The sequence below is a fragment of the Vipera berus genome (assembly GCF_964194415.1).
Source record: "Vipera berus genome assembly, chromosome: 6".
NCBI lineage: Eukaryota > Metazoa > Chordata > Lepidosauria > Squamata > Viperidae > Vipera > Vipera berus.
Window position 1 is genome coordinate 59,251,463 of NC_138208.1, and position 24,692 is coordinate 59,276,154.

Here is a 24,692-nt window from a genome sequence, read left to right on the forward strand (position 1 = left end):
TACTTTCTCCTAATGACCTCAATATTCTTGATTTTTTTTTCTTTCTTAATCTGACTTATCTATTTTATGGTATCTGAATCTTGTTCTTATCTCACTGGTACAACAGTTTTTCTGTTCCTCTACTTATCATATCTTGCCAAAATTTTATACATTTACATCTACCAATTCTTTTTTTAAAATAGCTTATTTTAAGAGTCTCCTTGATAAATGTTTCCACCAGTTATATTTAACATCTTGCAGGTGGACCTGAGAATAGTTCCAGAACAACAGTATAATTTACAACATTAGAAATATATAATTGTTATCATTCCCTGTCATCAAGAAGTTCATATTCATGTGCATGTTCCTTATTGCCAAGTAAATACTCAATTAGTCTTGCATTGGCTCAGAATCATATACAATTGGGGTGGGGGGGGACACCAACAAAAACTGCAACCTTTTAATTATGATCTGAATTTTTGAGTAACCAATTTATTATTATATTTATTTCCCTTACCTATTTAACATGTTAGATTGGTAGATCCTCTTGTCTTGTGTATTGTAGCAGCTACTCTTGGGCTCAGGAATAAAGCTATGCTCAGATAGCATATCAGAGGCGGCCGTGGTTATTATGGCTATTCCATCTTTCACTCTGTCACGAAGACCATAGTCCCACTCATCGTATGACACAGAGATGAGTCCAGTGGGAAATTCAGACGGAACTGTGTCTGTATCTCCAGCCACCAAACTGGGCACAATCCATGTGTAATCATACCCAGTCAGACCTACAGAGTTAGCCACCTCAAAGATATAAGTGGCCTCTTCCTTAGTACAGTACAGTAAGATGACAGGACTCTGGAGTTTCTTGAGTTGATTCTGGATCTTTGAATCTCCATCATCCAGAGACATGTCCAGCAAGAGTACCTCTTCTAGCTCCCAGCCAACAAAGCTGTTCTCAATAGTGCTACGGACCTTGTTGACAAAATCTTGGTAGCCAGGAAAGTAGGTAGTGACAATGGAGAAAATGTACCAGTCATATTCTTCCATGATGTTCAGCATAACAGAAGCTTGTTGTTCTATTGATGGACCAAACTGGAAGAACATGGATGATTCATCCTATTAGTGGAGAAAAGAGGAGGGGAAAAAAGTCAACAAGAGAACATAATAAAAAAATTTTGCTTAGTTTCACTGAGTTATACAGAGAAGAGGGAAGCTAACATACTGATTTGCTTTGCATTTAATACATGACTTATGATTACATATAATTATGCATGCACAATCATATATTTGTGGTTAATTATTTTTAAAACTTGCAATCATATTGGGAAAGATACAATAAACTCTGGGTACAACAGCTCCTCAGAAAGCATATAGTCAAAAACAAACTTCTCTTCCTCAAGTTCTGCTCAACCTGTATTAAAAAGTATCTGGTAGAGAAAAAAGTACTGCAGGGGGAAAAATCAGCTCTAAAAAAACCCACCTTTCATTCTTCTTAGAAAGTAAGCAGCAACAAATGTAGGGGACTGATTGACTTTTTTTTTTTAATTAAATTTTTATACCGCCCTTCTCCCGAAGGACTCAGGGCGGTGAACAGGGCATATCTTAAAACTACAAAAGTACAAAAGTTAAAAAAGAATTAAATTATTGCCCACAATAAAAACAATAAAATATATATATAAATATTAAAACCCTAAGTAATTCCCCATCAGGCCAGGCCAGCTTGTTCAAATAAATGGGTCTTTAACCCGCGCCGGAAGGAGCGGAGATCCGGTGCCATCCGGAGCTCAACCGGCAGCTGATTCCACAAAGCCGGAGCGCCCACAGAGAAGGCCCTCCCCCTGGGGGCCACCAGTCGACATTCTCTGACTGGAGGCACCCTGAGGAGGCCCTCTCTGTGGGAACGCACGGGGCGGAGGGGAGTCGACGCCGGCAGCAGGTGGTCCCCGAGGTATTCCGGACCCATGCCATGTAAGGACTTGAAAACCATCACTAAGACCTTGAACCTCACCCGGAAGACAACTGGTAACCAATGCAGCTCGCGGAGCAAAGGTGTAACATGGGAGTACCGGGAAACTCCCAAGACAACTCTCGCGGCCGCATTCTGTACCAGTTGTCTGAATTGCACATTTTATTTAACCTAAAGCCCATTTTAATGATTAAAACAAATTGTGGGGATCAGAAAGATCCTAGATCTTTCTTATTTATGGCAACAAATAGAACAATTTATTTTTCACATTTTCAAAGCAAATATACATTCCTCCTCAAACTCACGAGCTGCTATTGAAATATGAATCAGTATTAAGGCAGTTTCTCTCTAAGGAAGTTTGGAGAGCCATTCACAGATATTTATTAAATAGAAAATATTCTAATTATGAAGTATGTGGGCTAAATATTAAACATATCAGGAATTTTTCCTTAATAAGAATTCATTCATTCATTCATTCGTGTGTGCGTGTGTATACATATACACAGTGCTTTTTTGTAAAAGAAAAAGGTGCCGGAACTCACACATGTCATGCAACCCACCTTGTCTACCCTACAAGGTTCCATCCAAAAAAGGTGCTGGAACTCCGTTCTGAGTGTTCTATGACAAAAAAGCCCTGCATATTCATATATTATATGAATATGTTTACATACATGCATACATTATATAGTACAAATGCTGAATTAATGTAAAATCAGACAATCTGTTCTAGAGTCAGTGAAAACATCCAAGCATGTTCCTTGAGGTAGTAAAATCTCTATAGTCTACATCTTCTTCAATCCATCCTCCAGTCTGAGAAGCCTTAGGTTACCTTTGCATTCTCACATATCAAGTGAGCATAGTCAAAGGAAAGGAAATAGTTATAATTTTGTTCTTATTGTTGTTGTTGTTGGTTGCAAAGTCGTGTCCAACCCATCACGACCCCATGGACAACGTTCCTCTAGGCCTTCCTGTCCTCTACTATATTCTGGAGTCCATTTAAGCTCATGCCTACTACTTCAGTGACTCCATTCAGCCACCTCATTCTCTATCGTCTCCTTCTTCTATTGCTCTCCATCTTTCCCAGCATTAGGCTCTTCTCCTGTGAGTCCTTCCTTCTCATTAGGTGGCCAAAGTATTTGAGTTTCAACTTCAGGATCTGGCCTTCTAAAGAGCAGTCAGGGTTGATCTCCTCTAGGACTGACCGGTTTGATTGCCTTGCAGTCCAAGGGACTTGCAGGAGTCTTCTCCAGCACCATAGTTCAAAGGCCTCAATTCTTCAGCACTCAGCCTTTCTATGGTCCAACTTTCACAGCCATACATTGCAACTGGGAAGACCATAGCCTTGACTATATGCACTTTTGTGGGCAGACTGATGTCTCTGCTTTTTAGTGCGCTCTCTAGATTTGCCATGGCTTTCCTCCCCAGGAGCAAGCGTCTTTTAATTTCTTGGTTGCAGTCCCCATCTGTGGTGATCTTGGAGCCCAAGAAAATAAAATCTGTCAGTACTTCCATTTCTTCCCCATCTATTTGCCAGGAATTGAGAGGGCTGGATGCCATGATCTTGGTTTCTTAATGTTAAGTTTCAAGCCAACTTCTGCATTCTCCTTCTTTATCAGCAACAAGAGGCTCTTTAATTCCTCTTCACTTTCTGCCATTAGAGTGGTATCATCTGTATATCTTAGATTGTTGATATTTCTCCTGGCAATCTTAATTCCAACTTTTGATTCATCTAGCCCTGCCTTTCTCATGATGTGCTCTGCATATAAGTTAAACAGGCAGGGCGACAGCATACAACCTTGCCGGACTCCTTTCCCAATTTTGAACCAATCAGTGGTTCCGTGTCCAGTTCTCACTGTTGCTTCTTGACCCACATATAGGTTTCTCAAGAGACAAATAAGATGGTCTGGTACTCCCAGCTCTATAAGATCTTGCCACAATTTATTGTGATCCACACAATCAAATGTTTTAGCATAGTCAATGAAGCAGAAGTAGATGTTTCTCTGCAACTCCCTAGCTTTCTCCATGATCCAGTGTATGTTGGCAATTTGATCTTTAGTTCCTCTGCCTCTTCGAAATCCTGCCTGTACTTCTGGTAGTTCTCGATCCACATACTGCTGGAGTCTAACTTATAGGATTTTAAGCATAACTTTACTAGCATGTGAAATGAGTGCAATGGTGTGATAGTTTGAACATTCTTTGGCATGGCCTTTCTTTGAAATTGGAATGTAAACTGATCTTTTCCAATCCTGTGGCCACTGTTGAGTTTTCCAAATTTGCTGGCTAATTGAGTGTAGCACTTTTACTGCATTGTCTTTTAAGATTTTGAATAGCTCAGCTGGAATACAGTCATCTCCACTAGCTTTGTTGTTGTTCAGCTTTCCTAAGGCCCACTTCACTTCACATTCTAGGATATCTGGATTGAGGTCAGTGACCATCTCATTGTAGTTATCAGGGAAGTTAAGCTCATTCTTGTATAATTCTTCTGTGTAATTTTTCCATTTCTTCTTAATCTCTTCTGCCTCTGTTAGGTCCCTGGCATTTTGGTCCTTTATCATGCCCATTTTTGCATTAAACATTCCCTTCATCTCCCCAATTTTCTTGAAAAGATCTCTGGTCCTCCCTATTCTATTGTTTTCTTCTATTTCTTTGCATTGTTCATTTAAGAAGGCATTCTTATCTCTTCTAGCTATTCTCTGGAATTCTGCATTCAATTGAGCGTATCTTTCTTTTACTCCCTCGCCTTTCACTTCCCTCCTTTCCTCAGCTATTTGCAAAGCTTTCTCAGCTATTTTGCTTTCTTGCATTTCTTTTTCTTTCTGATGGTTTTAGTTTACCTCATGTACAATGTTGCGAACCTCTGTCCATAGTTCTTCAGGCACTCTGTCTATCAGATCTAATTCCTTAAATCTATTTGTCACCTCTACTGTATGTTCATCAGGGATATGATTTAGTTCATACCTGAGTGGCCTAGTGCTTTTCCCTACTTTCTTCAGTTTAAGCCTAAATTTTGCAATGAGAAGCTCATGGTCTGAGCCACAGTCAGTTCCTGGTCTCGTTTTTACTGACTGTATAGAGCTTCTCCATCTTTGGCTGCAGCGCACATAGTCAATCTGATTTCTGTGTTGGCCGTCTGGTGATGTCCATATGTAGAGCTGTCTCTTGGGTTGCTGGAAAAGAGTGTTTGCTATAACCATCATATTCTCTTGACAAAATTCTATCAGTCTGTGCCCTGCTTCATTTTGTACTCCAAGGCCAAACCTGCCTGCTATTCCAGTTATCTTTTGGCTTCCTACTTTAGCATTCCAATCCCCCATGATGATAAGGACATCATTTTTTGGTGTTAGTTCTATAAAGTGCTGTAGGGTTTCATAGAACCAGTCAATTTCATCCTCTTCAGCACCAGTGGTTGGGGCATAGACTTGGACTACTGTGATATTCAATGGTTTTCCTTGGATTCGAACTGAGATCATTCTGTCATTTTGGGGATTGTATCCCAGTATTGCTTTTCCTACTCTTTTATTGACTATGAAGGCTACTCCATTTCTTCTGATGGATTCTTGCCTGCAGTAGTATACCTGATGTCATCTGAATTAAATTCACCCATTCCTGTCCATTTTAGTTCACTGATTCCTAAGATGTCGATGTTCAGTCTTGTCATCTCTTGTTTAGCCATGTCCAGCTTTCCTTGATTCATGGATCTTACATTCCAGGTTCCTATGGAGAAAAAATCTTTACAGCATTGGACTTTCCTTTCATCACCAGACACATCCACAGCTGAGTGTCCTTTCGGCTTTGACCCAGTCACTTCATTCTTTCTGGCACTACTAATACTAGCCCTCTGCTCTTCCCCAGTAGTATATTGGATGCCTTCCGACCTGAGGGGCTCATCTTCCAGCATCATATCTTTTTGCCTTTTTGGTACTATCCATGGGGTTTTCATGGCAAAGATACTGGAGTGGGTTGCCATTTCCTTCTCCAGTGGATCACATTTTGTCAGAACTCTCTGCTATGACCTGTCCATCTTGGGTGGCCCTGTACAGCATAGCTCATAGCTTCATTGAATTATGCAAGCCCCTTCGCCACGACAAGGCAGTAATCCACGAAGAGGAGTTATAATTTAACAATCAACTAATCAATCATATCCAGGCTAGAATGCTACAGAAAAAAAGAGTATTTCAAGGAAATATTATGGATAAGTTAAAAACAGACAGATAGGAGTTTTTTTAGATTCTCATTGTTTACATATAAAATGTTACCCAGAATAACATCATGACAAGGAGCATTATAGTTCTTCCTTAGGACCCTTCAGCTATAAATAAAACATGGGAAGAGAGAGATGAGGAAGATAGAAAAGAAAAAAATCATTTGACTTCTCCTGTTGCTATTCTTGTCTTCAGAGAAAAAGGTAGCAAAATATTTGAGGTCTGGCTGCTAGGTAGTTGTATATGAGTATAAGACAGCATAAAAATAAAAGAGAATACCAATACCAAGTGCATCTTTTTCTGCTGGAATTTGTTCAGGCTTTTCTCTTTTTTCACTGTCTGGAAAACCTGGAAAAATCTTGATCCAACCCAAATTATAAGCAATTCAAGATTTGTTGCTGATAGACAGACTATATGCTAAACCAGAGAGAAACTAAATGAGATGAAATAATTTTCCAAGTCCTGTAAATGAAGCCCATTTTTCAATTTAGACCACCATTCCAAATGCTTCAGAATATTATTTATGGAATGGGAATGCTAAATTAAGTACTTAAAAAAACCATTTCATCTTCTCTATTCATTAATTGTATGGGGGGGGAATCACAATTACCAAGCTTTTATCTTACAGGGTAAAGAATGAAACCACATTAATTGTGAAGATAGATTCTTCAGTAGCAAAATATGTTGCTACTGAAAGTTGTTTTACAAACCACATGTTTCATCAAGAGTGTTTGTAGTTTATTTCTGTATGTTTGAATGACTAGAATTTTTTGCAGTTATCAGATTTATTGAAACATCAACAGAGAGGCTAAATTTTGAAACATCATGTCTGTTAAAAAACAGGATCCATGAACACTGGCTGTCAGTCTAATGCCACGATCCCAAATCCTTTATTTATTTATTTATTTATTTATTTATTTATTTATTTATTTATTTATTTAATTTTATTTATATACCGCCCTTCTCCCGAAGGACTCAGGGCGGTGAACAGGGCAGATATATAAAAAATACAAAAATACAAAAGTTAAAAAAAATTAAACATATGCCCAACTAAAAACAGTAAATACATATATTAAAAATGACAATAAAAACCCAACCCATCCCCCATCAGGCCAGGCCGGCTTGTTCAAATAAGAGTGTCTTCAGATCGCACACCAACACCAAACAACACCAGTTCGATTGAAGGAAAACTAAAATCATTGGCCATGCTACCACCTGCCACGCCTGTCAGTTCATCGAAGCCTGGCACTACACAAGCAATTCCATCAACAGACACATCGACCTACAACCAGCCTATGAACCCCTCAGGATCCAAATCAACTGCACAGCCAACCAGAGACAGCACTGGCCTTCAACCAACCCATGCAAGCCCCCCTCCCCCCCACCAGCGGTTCACCTCCCAATGACCCTGACCTGATGTAACCTCCCCATTACAAGACCCATCACAAGCCTCTCACTGATGACTCACACCTGACCCATCACAAGACCTTCACTTGACACACCCACACCTGAAGTTCTTATAAACAGAACACGGACACTGACATCCCTTAAACTCCACCGAAGATGTTACCTAGCCTGGTGACGAAAGATTCAGAAACCAACCCACAAGCTCAGAGAACTAGCCTTCACCCTCAAAAATTTTGAAACTTGGAATTAATACAAAATTTATAGTGATATTCTAAGCAATTTTTGATTCAGTAACTATAAGCATTTGGCACTTATTCAATAGAACTGTCAGCTTTATAATTTAAATGAAGCTATTATAGAAAAGCCAGGACTGAAAATTATTTAATTTCAAGATGTCAGAAAACATGCAAAACCAGGGAGTTGAAAACGTGGACATAACCCTATGTTTTGATAGAAAAGAGCCTTGGTGAAGCAGTGGGCTAATGCCTCCTTAAGTAACACCAGCTGCCTGCAATTAGTGCAGGTTCGCATCCCACCAGGCTCAAGGTTGACTCAGCCTTCCATCCTTCCGAGGTAGGTAAATGAGGACCCAGATTGTTGGGGGCAATAAGCTGACTTTGTAATAATGCCGTTGGGATGTGTGTGAAAGCCCTAATAAGCAGGCATATACATAGAATGAAGGCTACTGCTAAGCTTGTAAGCCGCCCTGAGTCTTCAGAGAAGGGCGGGATATAAATGGAATTTTTTAAAAAAATTATTGCATCTAATAAATAAGATTAAATGTTTACGGGTTTGTTTGATTTCTCAGGAGCAAGCATTTGATTCTTTTTAATTTATTAATTTAAAATATTAGTTAAATAAATTATATATTCTTTAGATAAATGTTTCTGCATTCATTCACAGCAAACTTCAATGATTCTCAATAACAGGAATAGTAATACTTTGGAGGGAAAATTCTGCTCCTTATGCATACTATGATTGATCATCAGTTGCTGCTTCAGAGGGATATCACCACTGCCATTAAACTGACAAATTTTTATAAACTCCTACCCAATTTTTGTGATGTGTTAGAACAGACATGTCAAACACAAGGCCCGGGGGCCAGATCCGGCCCGCAAAGTGGTTTTATGCAGCCCACGAAGCCATCCTGGAAACAGTGAGGGAACGGCCCCCACTGCCTTGTACCTGGCCCAGAGACCCTCCTCCTGCCAGAGACCCTCAGATCTGTCCCACTCCTGCCCAGGCCCCCATAGGCACCCTTGATGCAAATGATGTAGAGCTGGCCATGCCCACCCAGTAGGCCATACGCACTTTAGCCACACCCACCCAGTAGGCCACGCCCACCCAGGCCACATCCACCCGGCCCCCTGAGGGCAACCACAATGCTGATGCGGCCCTCAATGAAATTGAGTTTGACACCCCTGTGTTAGAACATGGATCTCCAATCCCCAATCCATGGACTGGCACCAGTCCGTGGCATGCCAGAAACCAAGCCACACAAAAAAGCAAAGCCTCATTTGTGGTATGCAAGCAGCACATGAAACCACATCCCTTCTGGTCTGCAGAAAAACTTCTCTCCACGGAACTGGTACCTGGTGCCCAAAAAGTTGGGGGCCACTATGTTAGAAACTGCACAGCAGACGTTAGAAAAAATGCACATACATGATAGGATATCAACATTATAGCCTTATTATACATGTACATATTTTGATATATACAATAAATCCCCAAGAATATCCCATCACAACAGTGCTACCAATTAGCATTATTTCATGTTCCATTACCTTATTCATTCATTAAAATAGTGAATATAAGAATCTTAACAAAATTGTCCTTTGCTTTTGAAATTATAGTTCTTCAAATCAACTTTCAACTGATCTACAGGGGAAATGTTGGGGGCATGTTGTTTAATTCTTTTTAACTTTTGTAATTTTGTACTTTTATATGTTTGCCCTGTTCACTGCCCTGAGTCCTTCGGGAGAAGGGCGGTATACAAATAAAATTATTTTTTAAAAAATGACAGGACAAGTAGTTCTATTTTAGAATTTCTGCAGTTTTGACTGTTGTCATAATATCAGAAAGAAGTTACTTCAGTTCAAACAGAAGAGCTAGGATTGTTCAAACCAATCTATATTAGTACCTGGCAGTATGCTTTAACTAAATCAGCAAAATCAGCTATTACAAAAATGAGATGTACTAAAGTAAAATATTACATTGCAAAGAAAAGTGCTTTTCCAGAAATTAAATTGAACAAAAATTCTAATATATCATTATTCTAAATTAGCAATAAAATTATGTTGATGACGCAAAATACTTTGGAATTTATCAGTATTTTACCATTTTTTCAGTTACAATAGCTAATAAAAATGAAGATATATAAATAGATATAGCACAACAGTAGTCATTCAATATTAGATTAGGGCTTTATAGTAAATGCTAGGAAAAATTATATAAGCTATCATTAGCATTTGCTAGTTATAACTTATATTCCTAAAAGCATAATTGCGCTCATAGGCTAACGTGCAAAATTATAAACTTTTAGTACAATCTACAAGGCAACTATATCTTCACAAGACTCCATTGATTTTCATTCAACTTGCAGCACACAAATACTATTGAATAGATGGAATAATCAGAACACTGAAACAACTCCAGTTTTAAAAACATCTATTTTGCAGATGGAAGAAAGGTTCAAACACCACCATTCTAATATACAGATACTTCTAAAAGGGATTCCACTATTACTAACCTAATCTTACCCTAAATAATTTGAAGTCATATTTGAATGAACTGTGTGGTACTGTATTATTTATAAAGCTGAATATACTATATATATTTCACTACTGTATTTTTTGTTTTTGCTATATGCTGTGTGTTAAGGTTATAAATAAATTAACACACTACAGCAGTAAAATTAAGGAGCACATTCATAGTTATATGTCACCACTGGTGTACTGATAGAAGTAATGCTGCATATATTTCTCTCACTATATGTTTTGCCCTTGATCTGTATTATATTTATTTATTTATTTTATTTAATTGTATTTATATGTTTATATGTTCTCAGCTATTGCTTAATGATTCAACCCTAATTTACTGTAGTTCTAATTTTCAAGTCTAACGTTTGAAAGAGATTAGCAGTTTAAAATACTTAGTTTATGTTCTAAGAAAAAGACTTACGCTGTTTTCAAAATCCCTGCCCTTGATATTCAGTGAAAAAGAACATGACATTTAAGAGTAAAAGCCTCAAAAAGAAAAATTTTCTCATGTTGATTTTCACTGAAGTTAGGCTAGACTAGAGCAATAAGTTTACAGTTGCATTTAATATAGAATTTGAATGTGAAATATAATATATATAATATATAATATTTGAAAATGTTAACTCTAGCTATAGAATTTCAGACTGAACATATTTTAAAAGAATATTATATACAAATTTAAGTGCCATTATTCATTAAATTCAGCTGAAGTATTTTTCAATGGATTCCACTGTTCTTTTATTTTCTTTACATCTTTTGAAATCAGTTGTAAATTAATTGATTATATTATATAAATCATATTGGGAAGCTTAGAATACCAATATATGGCCTAAAAGTGGGCTAATGCCTCCTTAAGTAACACCAGCTGCCTGCAATTAGTGCAGGTTCGCATCCCACCAGGCTCAAGGTTGACTCAGCCTTCCATCCTTCCGAGGTAGGTAAAATGAGGACCCAGATTGTTGGGGGCAATTTAGCTGACTTTGTAATAATGCTGCTTGGGGGTGTGTGAAAGCCCTAATAAGCAGGCATATAACATAAAATAAAGGCTACTGCTAAGCTTGTAAGCCGCCCTGAGTCTTCGGAGAAGGGCGGGATATAAATGGAATTAAAATTAAAAATAAATAAATAAAATAAAACAGGCAAATAAATTTTATGCATTCTTTGACCAGCATGAGCTTAAGACAGCATCTTATGCTATCTTTTAGACAGAGATTCTGAACTAGCCGCCCTGAGTCTTCGGAGAAGGGCGGGATATAAATGTAATAAAAATAAAATAAATAAATAAATAAAATAAACAAGCAATTTGGGTTTTCACATAATACTTCACACATCAGAAGGACGATATAATTAGACTATGAATAAAATATTAAATGGCCACTACGTTTTAAAAAGAAATTGAAAGAAGCTAAGCTTTTTCCAAAATAAATTAAACATTCTATAGAATATAGGCATCTTAACTATCAGGAGAAAGTTGGGAGATGAAATAAACCTCTAATGGTTAGATCCTGTTCATCTTCCAAGCTGTGCCAAACAAACATGTCACTGAACAGCCCAGCTGGGAAGCCATAGAAGGACAGCCAGCTGCCACAGTCCATGAGGTGCGCCTTTCCTCTTGACAATTAAAAGAAGTGGTTTGATCAGTAACACCCCACAGTTAAGATGCTCACTGATGTAACCTATGATTAATTCCCACTCAGCAAACAATGAAGCCAATGTATTGGAAAATTATATAAGCCAAATTACATATTAAGGGTGGTTTCTAAGTATAGCATTTAGATAAACCAAAATAACTGCAAAAACCTCCCACCAAATTTTTTACTCAGTCCCAACAGTTTATTACTTTATGCTGAAAAAAACTGCCTGCTCAAGGAGTATGTCGGTTCTTCAGCAAAAATTCTGCTGAAAGTTGGCCAGGCTGACCTATAAAGAGATCATCATTCCTTCCTAACTGGCTTGATAAAAAGACTAGATGGGCTGCCTTTGGTCCTTTCTCTTTCCTCCCTTATTTCCATTATCAGGCTGCAATACAAAGGAAATACTGGCAAGATGGAATTTCAGACCTGGTGGGAAGTGGAGAGAGAGAGCGTTCTTTTCTTAATTTTTGAACTACTCTTGCTACACAATTGAAATATCACAATAATGAGATTTTTTTTATTTCAATAGTTTTCAAAACTATAGACATTTTAATTGTAGAAAATGCAAGGTTTATGTAATGCCAATTCAGTTCAGATTTTTACATTAAAAAGGTAAAGGTTCCCCCACACATGCGTGCTAGTTGTTTCCAACTCTAGGGCCAGTGCTCATCTCCGTTTCAAAGCCGAAGAACCAGCGCTTGTCCGAGGACGTCTCCGTGGTCATGTGGCCGGCATGACTAGACTCCAAAGGCGCACGGAACGCTGTTACCTTCCCACCGTAGTGGTCCCTATTTTTCTACTTGCATTTTTACGTGCTTTCGAACTGCTAGGTTGGCAGAAGCTGGGACGAGTAACAGGCGCTCACTCTGTTATGTGGCACTCGGGATTCGACCCGCCAAACTGCCGACCATCTCATCGACAAGCTCAGTGTCCTAACCCACTGAGCCACCGTGTCCCTATTTTTACATTATAACATGTCAATTTAAATAACTTTTAATTTATGGTTGTTGTTACGAGGAAAATAGGAGAAAGGAGTATCAGCCGTGTTCATTGCCTTATAAATAACAGTGGGATGAAAATCTAAAAATAAGTAAATGTTGTTTTAATCCAAAGCTAGTGCAATGGCAGTAATAGATTTTTTTTTTCAGATGCAGGACAATGGCCAGAGATGAACCATTTCCTCACCACTACCTGCTACCGTGTTTCCCCGAAAATAAGACCCAATCTTGTATTTATTTATTTTTTGTCTCCAAAAGAGGCACTAAGTCTTATTTTCAAGGGATGTCTTACCCGCTTACCTCAGGACCGCTGCATCCAGGCCTCCCACAGCCTGACACCTGTTGGGATGAGCAGCAGCACTGGCACAATGCACCATGTGCTATCCTGCCCAAAGCAGCTGCCAGTAAGCAGAAGAAGTGGGCCAGTGGCCACACAAGTTCCTGGTGGATGAGGCTGTTGCGGCTGGTGCCGCTGCCATGAGGCGAGGCAGGTGTCAGGGCATGGGAGGCCTGGCTGCAGGGTCCCTGAGGTAAGTGGATGTGGGTCATGTGGGGGCAGCTGCACCCCCACCCCAGCTTGATTTTCATGTGTGCACCTCACCCCACTTTAACTAGCTTAACTAGGGCTTATTTGGGGAGTAAGGCTTATATTAGGGGCACACGTAAAAATCAAGCTAGGGCTTATTTTCAGAATAGGTCTTATTTTTGGAGAAACACGGTAGCATCCAATCAACTATTAGGCTCATAGTTATATATAGTATATTGCTGTCTGCTATAGGCAGCATATCTCCTACTGCTGATGCTTCAGAAGAACAGCAACATATTTCACAAATTCCTCAAAAGTCTGAAGCAGATTCACTGCCATATCTTCTCCCTCCTTAATATGAAAAGCTCTCTCATTCTGAATTTTTAATCAGCATTCTTAGCTCAGAGGAGTTGGAAAGTTGTGAATCCAAATTAAACAGTGTATTAGCCAAGTCAAATATATTTCAACCCTGAAAATCTGTTGTGAAATGATTACTGCTAGTATAGCAAATATCCTGCTTTGTTCCAATCATTATTCTCTTTTGTAGGTTAAAAAAAATCTACATGAAACCAGTGAGAAAAGGTCAGACAGAGTTTTGGTTAAAGATGTCAACAATGTATACATAATACCTGGCTGGTGGCTTTATTTCCTTGTGTGAATGTAAGATGTGGCAGATATGAAGCAATTGGCAAATGAATGGTATCCACTTCATTATGAGAGTATATGAAATGCGATTCAATTCAGGCAAAGGAGGGCTGATCTCTTGTAACTAAAGACAGTGTAATAAATGTTACAAAGTAATTGTTTTAAGCTAAAAGGTTATACTGTAGTGAAGATGGCCAAGAACTATTTTCCACTGCTACAGAAACCCAGAAATATTGGGTAAAAGTTGCAGCTACCAGATTTCAGTTAAATAGAAGAATTAACTTCCTGATTGCAAAGTCAGAGAAACACTGAACAAGAGGTCGCAGGTTTTCCATCTCTGGAGGTTTTTAAGAAGAGGCTATAGAGCTACTTCATAGACAGCTTAATTGGTTTTCTTGGACACTGCCAATTGTTTAACTACTAGATGATCCTTCTGAACCCTTCCAACAATTCTATGGTTCTATGAACTATAAAAATAAAATCCACAGTCAATATACCAGGGCTGGGCAAAGCATTTGAAAGAGGAGAGTGTAGCAGTTCTCTTCAAAGAGCTAAACAATTATTTCTTTTGTGAAGTTTACACAGCTGCTGCAAAAGCTATTCTACTGTTGCACTGGCCCATATCTGCATGCAAAGATAAGACTTTGTTGTTGTTGTTTTATTGTTCAGATGTTATCTTTATGCACTGTTTATCACCACTGCCTTCATTATGGGAAAAGTGATACATAGAATTGTTTCAACTTAATATATATTAGTTAATACAGAATAATTAGCAAGTTACAGGTCTGAATAAAAAAAAGTCTTTTTGCATTTGAGTACAGCCTACTTAACAGTAAATGTTAAATAGAAAGGGACAGAGAACTGAGCCCTGAGGCACCCTACAAACTAGGGGCTTGGTCTAGCTCTCTCTCTCCCTCTATCAACACCAACTGGAACTGGCCCTGTAGGAAGGAGGAGAACCAACATAATACACACCTCCAGTTCCCAAAGCCGACCCATAAGGATACCATGGCATTCAATGCTGCTAAAGATCAAGAAGACCCAGGATGGATACACTGCCTCCATTCCGTTTCTGCCAGAGGTCATCCATGACTGCAATCAATGCCCCCTCAGCCCCAAACCCTGGTCTGAATCCTGACTGAAGGGGATCTAGATAATCCGTTTCATCCAGAGTTCTCTGAAGCTACCATGCAACCACTCTCCCAACACCTTCCCTAGAAACTGTCCAAGCTAGCTGGGTTGAGTAATGGTCCTTTAAAGAAGAGGTGCACCACTCCCTCTCTCAGCTATTGCCAAGATTTTCCCCTCCCGTGAGGCTTTAATTAGGCAGGAGGAGCACAGACCTAACACACAAGATGCCGAACTAGCAGCTGAGAGAGCCCTGTCCACTTTCTCAGGCTCAACAGGCTCAATTTCTTCCTAGATTGGCTGGCAAGATATAGTCTCCATCACCTCCATAGATTATGCTCTAAGACTGGAGTTCAACATAGAGCAACTGATTTTATCTGCCAGACATGCAGCAGCATATTCTTCACAGTAACTCTTTAAGTAGACTTCAGCTTTCCTCCCTCCAAGGAGGACTGAGTCACCCAGAACAGGACTGCTGGGTGACTATCAGCAGATACAATAAGGGCAGAGAAATAATCACCACTCTTGTTGCCATGAGGTAGGCCTTAATAGCGCTCTAGCTTGTGTCCAATTGTCTTCGCTCCTTGTCTTTCACCAGTAATGCTCAAGGCATCTCTTAGCCTGCTTAATTTCCCTTAATTCCATTGTGTACCACCGGGAACATTGGGAACCCTGGGCACAGAGAGACCATTCAGGTGCAATCCATTCTAAAGGCACTTGTTATTCCATGGCTTCATCTGGACTGAATAGCAGGCTTTCCAGAATAACTCCAATTTCCCTCTGGAACCCAATAGGATCCATTAATCACCTGGGATGGGGCATGGTGGCTCATGTGGTCAGAATGCTGTATTGACAATCTGCAACTCTGCATTTGAGACCCAAGTGCTCCTGTCATTTGCTCCAGTTCCTGCTGACCTAGTAGTTTGAAAGCATGCAAAGGCAAGTAGATGAATAGGTACAACTTTGATGGGCTCATTTACAGGGACCTGAAAGAATCCCCTAACTGGGCATCCTCTGGGCAACAGCGACGTCATCAGTTAATCCTTTCAACCAGGCAGCACCTCGCTTTCTGACACAAATACTTGGGCCAGGCTCACGGTCTGGCTCACGGCTGCTATGATGGCCATAAATCCCAATATGCCTCTAGGGAAAGCATTAAATATTTTATTTTAACAAAACTGATTAAATAGGCATTTTATAGCCATTGATTAGTTAAGAATTGATCAGATCTGTACAAAAGAATGAGACCATTCAAGGAAAAAAATTTCTCCTCATCTAGAAAAAGTGGAGTCTAATACCGTACTTAATCTACAAAAATGCAAAACCCAGTTATCAGATCTTATCTGTTCAAAGAGGTGAGTGGTCTATTTATTTAGATGTGACATTATTATCAATATGATATATGGGCTGTAGCATAACATTCATAGAACCATTTAAATGGTTCATATTTAGAGGATAGAAACTGGACCCTGTATTACTAGTTCCAGCTGAAATGTGTTTGTTTCCCTAGCAACCATTCACAAATTGCATATCTGTTGTCATAAGCTCAGAAGATCTAGCAATAGCAAGAAGATGCCGGTTCATACTTCCTGCAATACCTTCAGGGACAGTTTTTGCTGCTACTCATTTTTTCTTCCAAACCTGAGAGGGCAATCAAATACATTCAGATGTCCTGGTTAAAAAACTGTCTTAAAATTTAGGGAGCTTATTAGTTTTTAAAAATGAAGAAATCTCTCAGAGACCTAATCTTATTCAGGCTTTGCAAATGTTCTTTGCAAAGAAAAGAAAGGGAAAAAGAGAGAAGGGAAGGGGAAAAGAGAGAAGGGAAGGGAAGGGAAGGGAAGGGAAGGGAAGGGAAGGGAAGGGAAGGGAAGGGAAGAGAAGAGAAGAGAAGAGAAGAGAAGAGAAGAGAAGAGAAGAGAAGAGAAGAGAAGAGAAGAGAAGAGAAGAGAAGAGAAGAGAAGAGAAGAGAAGAGAAGAGAAGAGAAGAGAAGAGAAGATGATTTGGAGGAACTTACAAAAAGTAAATTATAAAAATATAAAAGTTATTAATATTCAGAGGTTCTAAATGAAACATTTTCTGGAGCCTGCAAAGACTTCTATTTCAGTCCCTTTAAAAAAATTGTTGTGTAACAGACCAGGAAGATCACATGGATCATGGAAAAAAATGGTACACTGTCATATTATTTTCAGCAGAGAAATTATTTTATCACGTGTCTCAAAATGAATGAAAATTGACTATTGAGATTTCTCCATCCAAGAAGATGGAGAAAGGATAACAAAGAATTATAATCATGCAAGTTCCTTGCAGAAAACATAAATGCTAGTAAAATGTTGCTTATCTTTTCCCATATAATTTCACAGATAGACGTATGTGTTCCTTTTTATTTGTATATCCCACACATGAAGCTAAGGAGTAAAATAGGTTTGTGACTCACAAATGTTTCAAACCAAAATACTTGAAGTCACTGTCAGGACCCACCCCAATCCACGTCTTAGGAAAACAAAAACTCTTGGAGTCAGTTCTAGTCCAAAAGGAATTTTTACTGGGACATGTTTGGTTGTGGAAATACAAGACAGGACCTGATATTGTTTTACAGACTGAAACTTTATAAAGAGTTCCTGGTTCAACCCCACTTCCCTCAACTCCATTTGGTCAGCCCCCCATCATTTACTTCATGTCATCCCTTTTGTGGGAAAAAGGGAACTTCGGATCTTTACGGTTATTGCCTTCTTCCTTTACAGATTCAAATGGAGACACATGCCAGATGCCTTCTTCCCTAACCCTCCCCTTTGTTCCCCCAGTTCAAAAGGTTTCCCTTGGTGTTTGAAATAACCTAAGGCAGGCTGAATCCACATCTGCTCCTCCTTCCTCGGGAGATGGCAGAATCCAGGGGGGGATAATGTTTTAAACATATATTTATGAATGTGACATAAATGGATTCTGACAGTCACTTTACATGATATAGAATATGCATAATCTCAGTTAACACAGGGGAAGTAAGAAATGTGTAACTCTCTAGATGTTATGCACTACAATTCTCAGAATCCATCATCAGTGGTCATAGAAACTGGGCTGCTTGAAATTGTCTTTCATCATCAGGAGAAGCATGATGTCAGGGTTCCGACAGATGAACTCTTTAAAGAGGTTTGAGGCATTGTTTACCTTCAAGAGTCTTTATTCGAGTAGCATAGCATCGGCACGTACATGGTCAAAGCCAAAATCTGAATTCCCCTCTCCTAAGCACATAGGATCAAAGCACAGTTGCCTCCTCTAATTAACAGTCATAAATCACATTCTCCAATTAGTTTGAAAGGCAGACATTTCTTCCAGTTCTCTAACCCGCCAATTCTTATCATCTCTTATTTCAAACAGCCTTGAAAAATGCTCTACTGCTATGTTATTATGTCTAACTAATCCCCATACACATTCTTCCTCCCCCCAGCATCATCTAATTCTAACTCTAAAAGTAACACACAGGTTAAAGAGAAAATGGCTGCATCTTCATATATTGTCAAAGCAAGAACATCCAATGTTAGCAGCATTGACACATGAATTTCCTACTTCATGGCACTGTATCTTCATTTCTTTAAGCTTCAGGAGAAATGATCACACAGAAAGTGCACCATTAACATTTTGTGATGTTTCCAAGCATGAATATGACCATGCATAGAAGGAAATATATACAGGAACTCATGTTCTCTTTTTTATAGATAACTACACAAAGAATTGTACTACTCTACAGCAACTGTATTATCAGAGTACCTTCCAGCAAAGCTTTTTTACCCACTAGTTAGTGATTTGCTTGTTCATGGTCTACAAGAGGATAATAAAGAAACATGCTTTTACTATATATATTTGTAAACAGTTTGAAGGAAGCAGGTTATTTTGATCTATCACAAACTAACTTCAGAATGGATTATGGGATTAACAATGTTTGGAGACTGACAGAGTGAATGTGAGTCTATTTGTTGTTGTTTTGGTCTTTCACATGGGCATACTATGGCATGTCCATCAGTGCCCAGACCTCCATATGATGAATCAACTATAGCTTCTAGGTAGCCCTATGTATAGCACATTGTAGTAGTCTATTTTTAAGGTGACCAGAGCATTAGTAATCATCTTGATGGTCTCCCAATCTAGAATGGGTACAATTGTTGGTTTTCTACCTACACCCAATTGGTGGCCCTTCACAACAATTCTTTCTCAAAACAGAAGTTGTTGTAGGATGTTCCTTGGTGTTTCATTCTGTCATATAATGCATATGTTATCATTCAATATCCTCAAAACCATCTGTACGAAATCATTAGGAGATCTGCTACTGCAGGGCTTTTTAACCAGTGGTACGGGTACCACCTGTGGTACATTGGCACCTAGCAGGTGGTACATGACCATCCTAGAAAAGTGGTAGTGGGGGAGGGGAATGAGCTGAACTGGTGGCAGCACTGCACAAGCCTGAGCGAGAGAGATGGCTGGAGCTGCAGGGCTGTCAGGGCTCAGCGGAAGCACCAGGATCAGTGCTTCTTCAGGGATGTCAGGGCTCAGTGGAAGCGCCAGGATCAGTGCCAGGCTCTAGCTGGAGCTCAGCGCAGATCCTGGCACTTCTGCTGAGCCCAGAAGAAGCACCGATCAGCTGGAATGTTGCAGCATCTCCAGGGTCTTGTGATTTACATTCAGACGCTTGGCAACTGATTCATATTTATTTTTATTTTATTTTATTTTTATTCCATTTATATCCCGCCCTTCTCCGAAGACTCAGGGCGGCTTACAAGCTTAGCAGTAGCCTTCATTCTATGTATATGCCTGCTTATTAGGGCTTTCACACAAACCCCAAGCGGCATTATTACAAAGTCAGCTTAATTGCCCCCAACAATCTGGGTCCTCATTTTACCTACCTCGGAAGGATGGAAGGCTGAGTCAACCTTGAGCCTGGTGGGATGCGAATCTGCACTAATTGCAGGCAGCTGGTGTTACTTAAGGAGGCATTAGCCCACTGCTCCACCAAGGCTTTATGGCTTTATGATGGTCATAGTGTCTCAGGGTCATGTGAACTGACCAAAACCTGCTGCAACCACCCAGCAGAGGGGGGGGGAATAAAAACTAAACACCCCCCTACCCCCACTGCCAATCCTCAACAGAAATGCTCACAACAATGAAAACGTCAGACAGGAGGAAGAGCACCGCCAGGTGGGCAGGCAGGTGTATTGCTGGGCTGTGGCTTGGGGGGCACTTTTTTCAGTGCCATTGTAACTTCAAACAGTCACTAAGTGAACTGTTGTAAGTCGAGGACTACCTGTACTTCATCACTTTTTTCCTTTTTTTTTTTTTGGTCATCAAGTTTTTGACACCTTGCTAGGTGACTGGTGGTACTCAGATGTTCCCATATCCTAAAAGTGGTACAATGGGTGAAAAAGTTGAAAAGCCCTTTGCTACTGGATATTATCACTACACTGATGATGCCTAAATGTATTTCTGTGTAATATCTTTAGGTTGAATGTACCTATCTTCAATAAAGGAATGGATAAGGAAAATATATCTGGGTCACATTTACAGAAAAGCCAATCTTCAAATTCTAGATAGGATTACAATTCCCCAGAAGGAGAATATATAGAGTTTACATATTCGCATGGATCTGTGGTATCCCATAGCTAATGGCTGGAACACATCCACTGCATATTCTCTTGGAAGAAAATGAATTTTAAATAAAAATGCACATGATTGTAAGCTTTAAACCTAGCTGTCATAATGTAACCTATATTTGATTGCTGTTGTATCTATCCTAGAATTATCAATCAGAAAACAATCAGATTGGTCTCTGGAAAGATTTTAGAAAATATATTGTGTGTTCCTCTATCATAATTGATGGAATCTTTGATACCATAGGGTTGGGGTTTTTTGTTGTGTTGTTTTAGTAATGTTGAAGCTAAATATGATATATCTGAAGATCACTAATGAAGCCAATTCAGGCACAGAATGTTTCCATGAATGTTGGAGAGCCAGGTATAGGCACTGCAGTTGCTACACTAATGACTCTGGTCTTATGCAGCTCACACCTATGTTGTACTTCATCAGTGTGCCTAGCTTCAAGTATGACAACATTGTTGATGAAGCCACACCAGCTAGGGTGGTTTTGTGTCATCATTTACCAGGTAGTCGTGTGGCTCAGCAGTTAAGATGCTGGGCTTGTCATCTGGAAAGCCAGTAGCCTAGGTTTGAGACCCAAGCACCACATGGCAGGGTGATCTTCCATCCTCATCCCAGCTCCTGCCAACCTACCAGTTCAAAAGCATGCAAATGCAAGTAGATAAATAGGTACCACTATGGTGGGGAGATAACAGCACTCTGTGAGATCAGGCTGCCCACATGACCGTGGAAATGTCTTTGGATGGTGCTGGGTCAATGGCCTTGAAATGGAGATGAGCACCATCCTCTATACCCAACAACAATAGCAAAGTAAAATCCACAGGGACTCCTTTACCTTTTTACATGTTTATATCAAGCAATTTCAGTATGTCTTTGTTTTTTCTCCCTTCCATACAAACATCTTCCAGCAGAGAGCAGAAGAATATATTACACTAGCACTGCAAGCACTATACTGGCTATTAATTTGTTTCTGCACAACATATAAATGCTAGGATGGTGCAGAAATCCAGATTTGTGGTGCAGAATATGGTTCAAAATACAGATGGCTGCATACATAAGATCTTTTGGGAAGCCTTAAAACACATGCATCCTTTTCTGGGCTCATTCAGCTACCTGTTCATTGCAGATGTGCACTCCTGGGGGGAAAATTGGTTTAAGATACCCTAGCAATTGCAATATGCATGGCCATTCATTCTTCACATCACTTTTAAGCCTTTGAATTCAGATCTCTGCACAGCGCTACAAGAAGCTGGTTATTATCTCTAAAGCCATACACAAGCTTTATAATACCTCATGCCCAAGCAGAATCACTGATCATTTTCAGTAGAGTCCATTTACTTCTGCAAGCAGGAGCAGTTTATATTTACCAACAATTAAAAGAAAAGATCCTGGGGGGAAAAAATCTTTGCTGTCATCTGTATTGTTTTCTAATTGACCAACAAACAATTGGTGCATGTGAAAGCTGCTGTTATACATTCTATCCTCAGCTAATTGATTTTTTTTAACACTTACTGATTTTCTCCCTTCCCAGCTGAACTGGGAAGACTAGTAAAAACTCAGATACTATTTATAAAAATATTGAGGGAGTCAAGATACTCCTAGCTCAATTTCAGTTATTTCTGATATTTCTAGAAAAGTATTATATCCTTGTTTAAACAATAACAACAAAACATTTCATGCATACAATATACTCTTTTATATATGAAGGTACCTTATTTTTTCCAGTATTCATATAATTAGGACAGGCCAGGAAAAAATTATCTTGCCAGATCTAGTCAGTAAAGAGGCTGAACAATAATGTTACACATTACCTTTCAAATCAATGTAATCCTTTTTAGAAAATCCAAATATTATCTCTTTCACTAGAAATGTAGGAACAGGATGCATACTAGTTTGCAGTTCCTTAATATGCTATATAACTGTACATACATTTTATAGAACTGCCAATATGTAAAATAACATTAATGACTATGACAGACACTTCCTGGAAACTAGATTCATGAAATTTCTTTTCCATAACTCATTTTGTCTTTGAACCACTGTTCAACCTGATTTATTCTAACGAACATCTCAATTTATTTTCTCAGTGCATAATTTTATACACTATATTTTACTGATTTAAAAATAAAAATTCAATGATGTAGCTTCTTGATAATTAGGTAGCACATTTACCAGTTTTTCAATAATCTCTTTGAGTGTAAGAAAGAGAATCGAACATCATGGATTTATATAAAGTATACAATAGTGGTCAACATGGAATGGCATTATTCACAGCAGTTGTATTCTGAACTGATACACCTATATGGAGTAATACCTTTCATGAATGAGTTTGCAAAATTACAATATGCATATTTTGCAGTACTATAAGAGCTCATTGTCACTAGAAAGACACTATAATCAGCACAGGCTTTATGTGGCAATCAGTTGAGGTATCCATTAGCAAGGCACTATCCAATGGATCCTCATCATCTGTAACCACCAATTTTTAGTATCCCAGAAGTGACTTTATTCCAAAATGTTATAACGAACATAGAAGTTACCGTGAAAAAATGCCCCGACACAACAGAACCTCCATTCTCAAAAAATAAACATGGTGGCCACGATCAAAGGAGACCCGGAGTAGAAATCCTAGCAGGCACTAATATTAGTTGTGAATTTCAGCAGCGGTCAAAGATGTCGGATAAAAAAGTGAACCCTTTGGATATTAATGTATTCTAAGGATTAACATAAATATGTATCACTTAAACCTTCACCTACCCAATTTGTAAGATGCCTGAGGTAATTATAAAGTTCTCCTGTAATCATGCTTTGTGCAGAAAGTTTCAGGTTCTGTTCTTAGCATCCCCCCATAGAACAAACCTTGGATAACAACTACCAGTCACTCTTCTATAAGCCAGGGTTAAGTAGCTGAACAATCTGAATAAGTAGAAGACAACTTCTCAGGTTTATTAATTATAGCCAATCTAATGATGGTATAATGTGGACAGGAAAACTGTTCTCATGAAATTTATACGGTGTTCATCTTCCAACAACTCTGGACAGTTACAAAGAAAAACATTAAAAACAAGAAAAAATATGATAGAAAAAAATGAAAATTATAGTTAGCAAGGATCACAATAACAGTAGTGACAATCCCAACAAGAAGACTGGAACAAAAACTAATAAATATACAAACCCATGCAATCCAAATACAAAGCTAACATAAATAAGCATTTACTGTCATACTAAAGTGCAACAACTGACTTTGAAATGTAAGAGTATACAATCTATTAAGGCTTAAATCAATCATTTTTCTTTTTATTTTCTTTATTTTCTTCTCTTGTCCCTCCTGACTTCCTCCTCCTCTCCATCCAGATTTAGAATGTTCCCTTTTGATTATAACTACCCAACTTCAGCTGCAACCTTTTTTCCCTAAGAATGATGCATGTAAAAGGAAAAAATAGATCAGTAGCATATGTGAAACAAGATTTCTAACACAGACATTGAGCAGCAGGAACATTTGCCTTGGTTGCCAAGTGCAAGAAGAACAACATTAAGAATAAAAGGACTTGGAAGAATAAAACCGAAGGAGATGCTTGTAAGGTTTTGAAACAGATCCTTTACAGGCTTAAAAAAGAATTCCAAAACATCTTGTTTTCTGCATCTCCCATTGCCCACTCTCTTTCTTACACACGTCCTAGCACAATGGCAAAGTGGGGTGTAGGTAGAAGCAACAGCAGGAGATACAGCTACTAAAATGAAACAGGCTATTCAGGCTGAAGGTTTCCACAGTTTGAGCTCTCAACAAAGGGAGATAAATATAAG

At 38.9% G+C, this 24,692-nt stretch overlaps 1 protein-coding gene across 1 annotated transcript in view; it reads right to left on the reverse strand.

Moving 5' to 3' along the window:
* GRIN2B (glutamate ionotropic receptor NMDA type subunit 2B) overlaps positions 1-24,692 on the reverse strand; it is a gene marked incomplete at both ends in the record, with an annotated part of 295,037 nt that overhangs the window by 198,161 nt on the left and 72,184 nt on the right. Inside the window, one exon of the mRNA XM_081331987.1 lies at positions 497-1,095. Within this exon, the coding sequence (XP_081188113.1) occupies positions 497-1,095 (599 nt within the window). The remainder of the gene's footprint in view (positions 1-496; positions 1,096-24,692) is intronic.